The sequence below is a fragment of the Cheilinus undulatus genome, linkage group 11 (genome assembly GCF_018320785.1).
Source record: "Cheilinus undulatus linkage group 11, ASM1832078v1, whole genome shotgun sequence".
Lineage (NCBI taxonomy): Eukaryota > Metazoa > Chordata > Actinopteri > Labriformes > Labridae > Cheilinus > Cheilinus undulatus.
In genome coordinates this window covers 7342978-7355312 of record NC_054875.1, presented here as the reverse complement: position 1 = coordinate 7355312, position 12335 = coordinate 7342978, and the positions used below count along the sequence as shown (strand labels likewise).

The 12335-nt window shown below is 45.4% G+C and overlaps 1 protein-coding gene across 5 annotated transcripts in view; it reads left to right on the top strand.

Annotated features, from left to right (window-relative positions):
* LOC121517005 (protein-glutamine gamma-glutamyltransferase 2-like) overlaps positions 1–12335 on the top strand; it is a 43895-nt gene that overhangs the window by 20345 nt on the left and 11215 nt on the right. For 4 of the 5 annotated variants that reach the window (XM_041798485.1, XM_041798488.1, XM_041798487.1 and 1 more), the window contains 3 exons: positions 45–89; positions 9740–9784; positions 11893–11937. In XM_041798485.1, coding sequence (XP_041654419.1) covers positions 45–89; positions 9740–9784; positions 11893–11937 — 135 coding nt within the window. The remainder of the gene's footprint in view (positions 1–44; positions 90–9739; positions 9785–11892; positions 11938–12335) is intronic. The other variant, XM_041798489.1, reaches the window with a different exon arrangement.

The following is a 12335-nucleotide window of genomic DNA, read 5'->3' as shown; positions in this document are numbered from 1 at the left end:
TGTGTTAATGTTACCTTTTCTACTTATTTTCTGTTGTTTTCCAGATGAGAACAACTTTTTCGGTTGTTCAATAAGTACATCCCACGGAGGTAAGTATTTGTGCAGCAAAGCAGCTTTGTGTTTCTTTATTCATGCAGAAATACATACAGGTGCATCTCAAAAAAATAGACATTTCAAGCCTTCTTTTTTTTTTGTTTTAATGATGATCAAACCTTACTGCGCAAAAAAAAAATCACAAAATATTAGAATATCACAAAACTTTGGGTTACTTGACGTAATCCCTGGTTCTTTGATAACAGAGTGAGGTGTTTCACTATGGGGATCGCTTAGGCGTGACCTATTTGGAAGCTCCAATGACACAACGTCTGTCTGTGACAGACAGGTCGGAATGTGCTTGGGGCACGCCCCCTCATACTATCACAGTCGACCCGCCTCTGTCAAATCATTCTAGGCAGGTTTCTTACCGTGCCTATGCAAGAAGGGATGTGAAGGTGAAACACCTCACTCTGTTATCAAAGAACCAGGGATTACGTCAAGTAACCCAAAGTTCTTTTTCTAACTTCGTTCGGTGTTTCACTATGGGAGATATAGACAACTCCCGGATTGCATGAGCATCCCAAAGCCATAAATATTACAGACTTAGCACCAGTTCTCAAAGTGACCCAGGTGCGACTGTCTCCAGCACTGATTGTGCCACAGATGGCCCTGAAACATCCAGTCTGTAAATTCTGACAAAGGTATGAGGCGACACCCAGCTCGCAGTACACAGATGTCCTGCACTGAGACACCTCTAAACAGAGCCCAAGAGGTGGCCATGCTCCTAGTGGAATGGGCCCTCAGGCCTTGAGGGGGCTGCAGGCCCCTAACATGGTAGACCAGAGAGATGGCTTCCACAATCCAGTGAGATAGCCTCTGACGAGATAGCGGCTTGCCTTTATGAGGAGTAGCCCAAGACACAAACAGCTGATCATTTCTCCTGAATGCTGCTGTTTTATTCACATACATATGCAAAGCCCATACTGGGCACAGAGTGTTAAGTCTCTGCTCCTCTCCTGATGAGAAAGGAGGAGGATGAAAGGCAATCAACTCCACTGTAGGGCACCTGTAGGCCGCCTCGACCACCTTAGGCACAAAGGCTGGATTGGGCCGCATGCAAACCTTAGAGAGCCCAGGAGCAAACAAGAAGGTCGAATCGACAAAGCCTGTAAATCACTTACACGCTTTACTGTCGTTAAGGCCAGTAATAATGCAGTCTTCAGGGATACAAACTTCATCTCGACTGCATTCAAAGGTTCAAATGGGTGTTGAGTTAGGGCCTCTAACACAACTGACAGATCCCACAATGGAACCAGGGGTCTTGAAACCGGTAGTTTTCGCCGAGCCCCTTTCATAAAACGGCTTTCTAGAGGATGCTGCCCCACGGGCTTGTCCCCAAAACCAATATGACATGCAGAAATAGCTGCTAAATAAACCTTTATGGTTGAAAAAGCCTTTCCTTTGTCTATTAAGTCCTGCAGAATACACAGCAGGTCAGCCACCGAACACTGAAAAGGGATTGTGTGCCTTGAGGTGCACCACTCTTCAAAAACCTGCCATTTCCCACTGTAGAGAGCACGAGTGGAGGAGGCTCTTGCACTCTGAATGGTGTCAATAACCCGCTCAGGCAGGCCAGCGGCATCTAAATTCCACCTCTCACGGGCCAAGCCCAGAGTGCTATGCGGTCTGGGTGAGGGTGGTAGATCTCCCCTCGTGCCTGAGATAGGAGATCCCGTCGTATTGGGAGAGGCCATGGCTCGTCTGTTAGAAGCTGAATTATTTCTGCTACCCAGGGCTTGGATGGCCACCGTGGTGCAACCAGGATGAGTGAGAGGTTCTGTTCCCTCACCCTGGCTAAGGTGGGAGAGATCAGGCTGAGAGGGGGAAATGCATAAAGCAGCATCCTTGGCCAAGGGTGGGCCAGTGCGTCTACACAGCGCTCACATCTGACAGGGAGAAATACAGCGGACAATGCGCGTTTTCCTGCGAGGCGAAGAGATCTACAGCTGCCCGGCCGTATCTCTGCCAGATATGCTCCACCACTTGTGGGTGGAGAGCCCATTCTCCATACAGAGGGTTCGCCCGTGACAGAAGATCTGCACCCCTGTTCAAAATGCCTGGCACGTGTGTCGCTCTGAGAGACAGGAGCCTGGTACTGCTCCACATGATTATTTCCCAAGCTAATTTGTGCAACTGCAGTGAGCGGGTGCCACCCTGACGGTTGATGTATGCTACCACAGTGGAATTGTCTGTTTTTACCAACACATGTTTCCCCTGAAGAAACTGTAGGAAATGTTTCAGTGAAAGGAACACAGCCCAAAGCTCTAAAACGTTTATATGGGATCAAGCCAACCTCGGGGCCCAAATACCGTTCACTGATCTGCCCATTAACGTTGCTCCCCAACCTGACAGGGAAGCGTCCGTTGTCATGGTAACCCTGGATGACACCGCCCCCAGCGGGACACCCGCTGACAGAGTTGTCACGTTCCTCCATGGACGGAGAGCCGTTAAACATACTGACGTTATCCTCACCCTGCGGCTGAGGTGACGTCGCGGGGACAGGCGCAGCGCTGCTACCCAGCGCTGAAATTCCCTCATCATTAAAAGACCCAAATGCACAACAGAGATTACTGAGGCCATTAAGCCTAGCAAACGCAGGCACAGTCTGAATGTCACTATTTTCCCCAAACGGAAAAGGTCGAGGCACTGTGTGAGAGACCTTAACCTCCCCTCTGAAAGAGTGACACAATAAGAGAGGGAATTTAGATTGAGACCCAGATATTCTGAACATTGCCCTGGCTCCAATCGGCTCTTTGCCCAGTTTATTTTGAACCCAAGATCCCCAAGGTGACTCGTCACCGTAGCGGCATCTTTGACTGCCTGCTCGTGCAAATGGGAGCATATAAGGTAGTCGTCTATGTACGAAAATATTCTGATGCCTTTGTTCCTCAACGGTGACAGTGCTGCCTCCACACATTTGCTGAAAACCCTCGGTGCTAACGACAGCCCGAATGGGATAGCTTTGCATTCGTAAGCTCTGCCCTGGAAGGCAAACCTCAGAAACTTTCTGTGTGTGGGATGAATTGCAATGTGAAAATATGCATCTGACAGATCGATCGTTACAAACCAATCGGCGGGGCGAATCAAGCGACAGAGCACTTTGTGTGTTAACATCCTGAAAGTGTATTTTCGTAGGTGTCTGTTTAACACACGGAGATCTAAAATGGGACAGAGAGATGTGCTCCCCTTTTTTGGAACGAGAAAGTATCGGGAGTAAAACCCGACATGGACTTCCTCGTTCGGAACGGCTCTGATTACCTTTTTGTTTAGCAGGGATGTTACCTTGTCCTCCAGGATGCGTGCTGCATCTCCCTCTGCTATCGAAACTAACACACCGTTGAATCTGGGTGGTTTCATAGCAAACTATAGTCTGTACCCCTGAGAAACAGTGGACAGAATCCAAGGAGGGACTGTGCATGCACACCATCTGTCTGCCCGTGCTGACAGCGGGCCCAGGTCGTCGTACCTTGATGACGTCACTCCCTGCGCCTGACGAGGGCTGTCTGCAAACAGAGGGGCACACATGCTCTCTGTTGGCATCAAGGGAGAATGGCATATTTTCTGTTTTATTTTTCGTTTGCAACTCGCCCTTGGCCCTTGGCCTGGCTGCGAGGCTGAAAGCTTTATTTTTGTGCAAACTGTGAGTGCCTGGTGACACTGTGCTGTTTGCTGCTCTTTCACCTCTGGAACATGAGGGAGGAGGCCATTGGGAAAGGAGCCCAGGGTAACTGGGAACAGCTTGGGTCTCCAAACACAGAGCTTTTAGGCTTTGCTCCTCTCCCCTTGCCTTTTTTAGGGGAGGAGGAGTAGGAAAAGAAAGAAGGGTTAGGAGGACTTCTTTTTCTTCATGTCCCCGGGGTTAGAGGAACGTTTTCTTCCTGCCACAGCTGCAAATGAGTGTTTTCCCCATGGCTTGGAGTTAGGTTGCTGGTTAGGCTGCTGCCCTGATACCTGTCTCTGTGGCCTTACACCTCCCTGACTCCCTCGTGCAGCGGCAGCAGCAGCTGCAAATCCACCTCTCTGTGCCTGAGCAGGACGAGGAACAACTTTCCTGGGGAGGCAGAGGTCAAAGGCCTCACCCTCCTGTTTTCTGAGGGTACTGGTCTCCCTCATCTTCTCCAGAGCTGGGCCAAAGAGACCTTTAGTGGGATCATAAGCTGCATCCATAATGTCAGCCTTCTGTGCATCGCTCAGGCCTGAGAGGTTCAGCCACAAGGCTCTCTCACCAGCGACAGCAAGCCCCATAACTCTGCCACTGCCCTGTACTGCACCTCTGGAGGAGCGTAAGATAAGATCATTGACAACGCAGATCTCATCCCAGAGGACCGGGTTAGGTGTCCCGGAGTCCAACTGACGGTCCATCTCTTCCAGGATTTCAGCCTGATAAGCAGATAGCAGAGTTACAGCATTGAGAGAGCAAACTGACTGAGCTGCATATTTATACATTCTCTGGTAAATGGAGGCAGTGACACGCTCCATTTTGTTAGGCAGAGAAATGTTGCTGGAGGCTGAAAGAGAATGGTGGTTAGGGTGGAGGTGGTAAGCCACTGAAGGCTCCACAGCTGGGGGTTCGGCCAGCCCCAGTTCCCCCATTCCCTGGATCTCCAGCTGAGAGTAACCTTTGGTTGGGAGTTTACTCTTAAATGGGCTAGACCAGTATCTTTTCATCTCCTTCATGCATGCTGGTACTGCAGGTAGGAGCTGTTTTGCTGGCGGTTGAGCTGGTGGGAGCCTCTTACCGTTATACAAGTCTCTCTCTGTCCCTTCGGCATCCATGGCTGTGGGCCAAGGGATCCCTAGCTTAGAAGCAGCCCGCTTACAAACCTCATACAAGCTGCTGTCTACAGCAGAAACAGTGTCAGAGGCACTGGGGGGTCTGGACTGCTGGACAGGGAAGGTGGAGTCATCCTCCACATCCTCCATCTCGTCCATGTCGAGTAGGTCAGAGTTAGCATTGCCCTCTGCCTCTTCCATGCCTGGTTCCACTCCGAGTAGATCCTCGAAAAGTGGAGGTAAATCTGGGCATTCTTCCTCCATCATGTCCGCCCAGTTCTTTGTAGCTCGCAGCTGATGGGTGCTAGTTGTAGCCTGCGGAGGGGCTGTGGTCAGGGAAGGATCCTGACTGTTAGCCACCGCTACTCTCAGTCTCCTTTCCAGAATTTTTTCCGGCATCGAAGTGCAATGAGAACAGGACTGTGGGTCAGCCAGGGATGTTTGAGCGTGTTTAGCGCCCGTGCAGACTATGCACAACGGATGAGGGTCCCTGCCGGAGATAGATGACCCGCATGACGCGGGGCACAGGCGGGATGAAGCCTCTTTGGTTTTCAGTTCCAGTCCTTTGGTAGAGGTGGAGACCGAAGACATGACTGCCAGGGAGAACTGAAAAAGGCCAAGCCGAATTAGGCGGACCGTTATGTTATAGCCCGTCGGCGAAGGTCGCTAGCATCCGGAGTTTAGCCCGAGCTAACGTTAGCTGAGGAGCAGGAGATATGCTCGCTGTAACGCGTTAGCAGACTCGCAGTGCTCAGCTAACCGTAACGCTAACCTGAAAGTAAAGTAGGCTCGCCTTGACACGTTAGCCTCTAACACCGGCACAGCGGTAAGCAAATACCGTGTGACCGAAGAACAGTTCGCCTGACGCGGACACTGCTCTGAGTTAGCAAGTTAGCAGTAAGTTAAGTCTATGACAGACTTACTCAGCAAATCCGAGCTGAAGCCGGGAACAGCGTACAGCGACGTATTCCTTAACGGGACGTCTATGAACAGTTTAGCAGTGCCTAGCTAGCTAGCTTAGATGAGCTGAGGGAGCTACCGTAAATTTCTCATGGGAAGAAAGCGAGAATGATTTGACAGAGGCGGGTCGACTGTGATAGTATGAGGGGGCATGCCCCAAGCACAGTCCGACCTGTCTGTCACAGACAGACGTTGTGTCATTGGAGCTTCCAAATAGGTCACGCCAAAGCGATTCCCATAGTGAAACACCGAACAAAGTTAGAAAAAGAACTCCAGTCATGCTTGAACAGGAAATTGATTATTCCTTTTAGCTTCTCAGTTGATGAAAGCATGAAGTGCACTAAAATTATTTTAGATCTATAAATTTTCTCATTGTATTACAACAAGTTACAAAGATTTCATAAGAGCTGAAGAATTTAACTTCACACAGCTCCAATACGACCTTGTTCTAATGGATCCCAGTCCATTCCACGTTTCTGACCAGTTTCCAGCAATGTCAGGCTTTTACAACTGTGAGGTTTTTGGTTTATGAAATAAAGCTTCCTCCCTTGTTTGAGCTACAAACAGCAGTTCACAGGATAACATACACCTTTCATCCTCTGTGCGTAAAGGAGAGTGCAAAATATGCAGACAAGTGTGTGCCGGGGTTAATCTCATGGCTGATTTAACCTCTCTTATAAAATTATTGTCCCATACTATCATCAATTGAAGTGAATTTACCTTTAATTCTATTTCATTTTATAAAGAAGTGAAACTGTGATCTTGATCACTGACATTTGAACGGGACATCGTTTATTAATCTTGTGGTGTATTCACCTCCAGCTCTCATCAGATGGTTCAAATTGTTCTGGTAACGGTTGAGAAAAAGATCTTTTAACACAGCCTGTCCTGTGACATGAGAGCTTTTTTAGTGCAGCACTGAGAGGCATCCAAAATTACGCAGAGAGATGGCAGCGTTTATGGCACATAAAGGAATGCCAGGGGGATTCAGATAGTATACACACGTGTAGAGTAATGACTGTAGGGGCTCATATGAGTTAAAAAGTCAGGGTTTTATTTAGCAGAAGTGCTTGGAACTCTGATCAGGCTCCAGATTATATGGTGTGAGCGATAACTCTGCTATAAATCTCTCCCCCCTCTCTCTCTGCACACTGGGCTCTGTATAGTTAAAGTACCCTACTGATCCCAGGTCAGGTGAAATTACCCCAGTGTCAGATTAGATACTGTATAAATCTGTAGCTATTTTACAGCTTAAAAACCAATACTTGTGTATACTGAGTCATCAACACGTATAAGTTCATCAACGGTGGAGGCTTCGTGTGATGAACTCTGAACATATCCTCAAGTGAAGTCAACCATCAAATGCTGTGATGAAACTGCCTCTCATCAGGACCAACCCAGAAAAGGAAGACCAAGAGTTACCTCTGCTGCAGAGGTTGGGTTACCAACCTCAGAAACAGTAAATCCACAGCCTCTAAGATTAGCCCACATAAACTGCATTCCAAATTGTAATGCTAATTGGATTTTAGTGTCATTAACATTTGATTTTTTGTTTTTCAATTAAACTCCTGTAATCATTAGTTTGCCAGATGAGCCCAATTAAAGGAAAACTACTTAAGAAGGACGTTCCACATTATTAAGCAGGCCACAGCTTTCAAGCAATATGGGAAAGACAAAAGGATCACTCTGCTGCCGACAAGCATTGAATAGTACATTGCCTTGGACAAGGTATGAAAACATTAGATATTTCACAAAAACTTGTGTGATCATTGTACTGTGAAGAAATTTGTGGCTGATTCAGAGCACAGATGGGTTCGTGCAGATAAAGGCATAATGAGGAAGGCTTCTGCCAGACAAATTCATGGGATTAAGAGAGCAGCTGCAAAAATGCCGTTACAAACCTGCAAACAGGTATTTGAAGCTGCTGGTGCCTCTGGAGTTCCACAAACCTTGAGGTGTAGGATCCTCCAGAGGCTTGCTGTAATGCACAAACCTACTATTCAGCCACTCCTAACCAATGCTCACAAGCAGAAATGGTTGGTCTGGTGGGCCCAGAAATACATGAAGACTAAATTTCAAACAATCTTGTTTACTGGTGAGCGCCATGCAGCCCTGGATGGTCCAGATGGAGGAGTAGTGGATGGTTGGTGGATGGCCAACATGTCCCAGCAAGGCTGAAACATCAGCAAGGAGGGGGTGGAGTCATGTTTTGGGCTGGAATCATGGGGAGAGAGCCTGTTAGGCCCCTTGAGGGTCCCTGAAGGTGTAAAAATGACCTCGGCAAAGTATATAGAGTTTCTGACAGACCACTCTCTTTCATGGTAGAAAAAGAAGAACCATGCTTTCCGTAGCAAAATGATCTTCATGCATGACAATTCACCATCTCATGCTGTAAAGAATACCTCTGTGTCATTGGCTGCTATGGGCATAAAAGGAGACAAACTCATGGTGTGGCCCCCATCCTCCCCTGACCTCAACCCTACTGAGAACCTTTGGAGCATCCTCAAGCAAAAGATCTATGATGATGGGAGGTAGTTCACATCAAACAGCAGCTCTGGGAGGCTATTCTGATATCTTGCAACTAAATTCAAGCAGAAACTCTCCAAGAACTTAAAAGTTCAATGGATGCAAGACTTGTGAAGGTGAAATCAAAGAAGAGGTCCTATGTTAACATCTAACTTTGCCTGTTAAGATGTTTTTGATTGAAATAGCTTTTAATTTCAGTAAATGTGATCTCCTTATTCTGCAAATTCAACAAATGATCATTTTCAGTTCTCTCTAACCTATAAAATGTTCTGAAACTCTGCTTTGCATAATAATTTGGAACAGTGTATTTTGAGGATTTTTTTTTCCACATTTATTTTGGGCATTTTTGTGCCTTTGTTAGATAGGGGAGCACAGTGGATAGAATCAGAAACAGGGTCAAGAGTAGGGGAGAGAGACATGCGGTAAAGGGCCTCAGGCCGGATTCGAACCTGGGCCGCCTGCATACATGGGGAGTGCCTTTAACCACTAGGCCACCTGCTCCCTGTATTTTAAGTTTTTATATTTGAAAAAGAAAAAAAAAAGAAGTTATCATCGGGAGAGTTGTTCAATAAAATCTGAATTGTGCTCTAACGGTTGATGACTTGAAAATTATACTGACTGTCATTTGCATAATGTGACTATAGGAAAATCTGAGAAAAATATCATTTGCATAATAAATTGGAAAGTGGTGTAAATGCTTCACAGCGTTCAACTATCAAACACAGCAGACACATGGTGACATTAACTGTTCAGAGGAGACAGCATGATTCAGGCATTCATGGTGAAATTGCTGCAAAAAAGCCAGTAGATATTTGCACATTGGTCTGATGAGACCAAATTTGAGATTTTTGGTTACACCTGCCGTGTCTTTATGAGATGCAGAAAGATGAGCCAGCGGTTTCTACATATGTTGTTGTTCCAACCATCAGACCAATGGTCTGACTCATCATAAATGTTATTGTTTTGGTTGAGAGCACCCTGGTTATGGATTGTACATACTGTGCATTGAGGAATACCCAAGAGTCACAGGCAGTAACCCTAACTCTGTGGATAACTTCAGTCATGGTGCAACTGTGTCTCACATCAAAAATAACAACAGTCCACCAGGAACATGAGCAACAGAACCCCAGCACGGGTCCCTGTACAACAGACAACATCCAAACATAAGTAAACACTCTGCCCAAAGGCATGGAAACTCACTCCACAATTCCCCCAGATTTGAAATCACAGAGGATGGAGCTTAGATCAGTTGACTCTTTACAGACCATTGTGCTAACGAGTTATAAAACTTTAAAATGAAAAGAGTCAGAATGATAGATGTGTGATATATGTGTTAATGTTACCTTTTTTACTCATTTTCTTTTTTCTTTTTATTCTTTCCCAGGGGGCGGCGGCCCTGGAGATATGATGATGCGGTCATGCCAGAGTGGTAGGTATTGTGCAGCAAAGCATCTTTGTGTTTCTTTATTCATACAGAAATATATACAGGTGCATCTAAAAATTTAGATTATGAAAAAGTCCATTTTTCCCTGTGATTTAATTCTAGAAGTGAAACTTACATATTCCAGATTCAGTATTACAGAGACATTTCAAGCCTTTTTTTGTTTTAATGATGATTAAAGTTTACAGAACAAAATAATAAAAAAAAAATGATCCCTATCTCAAAATATTTGAATATCACAAAACATCAGTCCTGCTTGAAAAGCAAATCAATATCTCCTTAAAGCTTCTCAGCAGATGAAAGTACGAAGTGCACTAAAATCTTCCTGGTGGACGGCTGACAGCATTGACTGGTTGAAAAAGTACAGAGGACCAACAGCAGCAGATGACAAGGTGAAGGAATTTGTGGCTGATTCAGAGCACAGACGGGTTTGTCCAGATAAAGGCATAATGAGGAAGGCTTCTGCCAGACAAATTCATTAGATTTAGAGAGCAGCTGTTAAAATGCCATTGCAAAGCGGCAAACAGGTATTTGAGGCTGCTGGTACCTCTGGAGTCCCACCAACCTCAAGGAGTAGGACACTCCAGAGGCCTGCTGTAATGCACAAACCTACTATTCAGCAACCCATAACCAATGCTCACAAGCAGCTAGGTTGCAGTGGGCCCAGAAATACATGAAGACTAAATTTCAAACAATCTTGTTTACTAATGAGTGCCTTGCAGCCCTGAATGGTCCAGATGGATGGAGTAGTGGATGGTTGGTGGATGGCCACCATGTCCCAGCAAGGCTGAAACATCAGCAAGGAGGGGGTGGAGTCATGTTTTGGGCTGGAATCATGGGAAGAGAGCTGATATGCCCCTTGAGGGTCCCTGAAGATTTGAAAATGACCTTGGCAAATATAAAGCATTTCTAAATGACCACTTTCCTCCATGGTAGAAAAAGAAGAACCATGCCTTCTGTAGCAAAATGATCTTCATGCATGACAATTCACCATCTAATGCTGCAAAGAATCCCTCTGTGTCATTGGCTGCTATGGGCATAAAAGGAGACAAACTCATGGTGTGGCCCCCATCCTCCCCTGACTTCAACGCTATTGAGAACCTTTGGAGCATCCTCAAGCAAAAGATCTATGAGGGTGGGAGGCAGTTCACATCAAACAGCAGCTCTGGGAGGATATTCTGACATCTTGTAAAGGCATTCAAGCAGAAACTCTCCTAAAAGTCAAAAGTTCAATGGATGCAAGAATTGTGAAGGTGAAATCAAAGAAGAGGTGGGAGGTTTGTTCAATAAAATTTAAATTATGCTCTGACGGTTGATGACTTGAAAATATACTGACCGTCATTTGCATCATATATAAGAAGATCAGAAAAATATCATTTGCATAATAAATTGGAAAGTGGTGTAAATGCTTCACAGCGTTCAACTATCAAACACAGCAGACACATGGTGACATTAACTGTTCAGAGGAGACAGCATGATTCAGGCATTCATGGTGAAATTGCTGCAAAAAAGCCAGTAGATATTTGCACATTGGTCTGATGAGACCAAATTTGAGATTTTTGGTTACACCTGCCGTGTCTTTATGAGATGCAGAAAGATGAGCCAGCGGTTTCTACATATGTTGTTGTTCCAACCATCAGACCAATGGTCTGACTCATCATAAATGTTATTGTTTTGGTTGAGAGCACCCTGGTTGCGGGATTGTACATACTGTGCATTGAGGAATACCCAAGAGTCACAGGCAGTAACCCTAACTCTGTGGATAACTTCAGTCATGGTGCAACTGTGTCTCACATCAAAAATAACAACAGTCCACCAGGAACATGAGCAACAGAACCCCAGCACGGGTCCCTGTACAACAGACAACATCCAAACATAAGTAAACACTCTGCCCAAAGGCATGGAAACTCACTCCACAATTCCCCCAGATTTGAAATCACAGAGGATGGAGCTTAGATCAGTTGACTCTTTACAGACCATTGTGCTAACGAGTTATAAAACTTTAAAATGAAAAGAGTCAGAATGATAGATGTGTGATATATGTGTTAATGTTACCTTTTTTACTCATTTTCTTTTTTCTTTTTATTCTTTCCCAGGGGGCGGCGGCCCTGGAGATATGATGATGTGGTCATGCCAGAGTGGTAGGTATTGTGCAGCAAAGCATCTTTGTGTTTCTTTATTCATACAGAAATATATACAGGTGCATCTAAAAATTTAGATTATGAAAAAGTCCATTTTTCCCTGTGATTTAATTCTAGAAGTGAAACTTACATATTCCAGATTCAGTATTACAGAGACATTTCAAGCCTTTTTTTGTTTTAATGATGATTAAAGTTTACAGAACAAAATAATAAAAAAAAAATGATCCCTATCTCAAAATATTTGAATATCACAAAACATCAGTCCTGCTTGAAAAGCAAATCAATATCTCCTTAAAGCTTCTCAGCAGATGAAAGCACGAAGTGCACTGAAATCTTCCTGGTGGACGGCTGACAGCATTGACTGGTTGAAAAAGTACAGAGGACCAACAGCAGCAGAT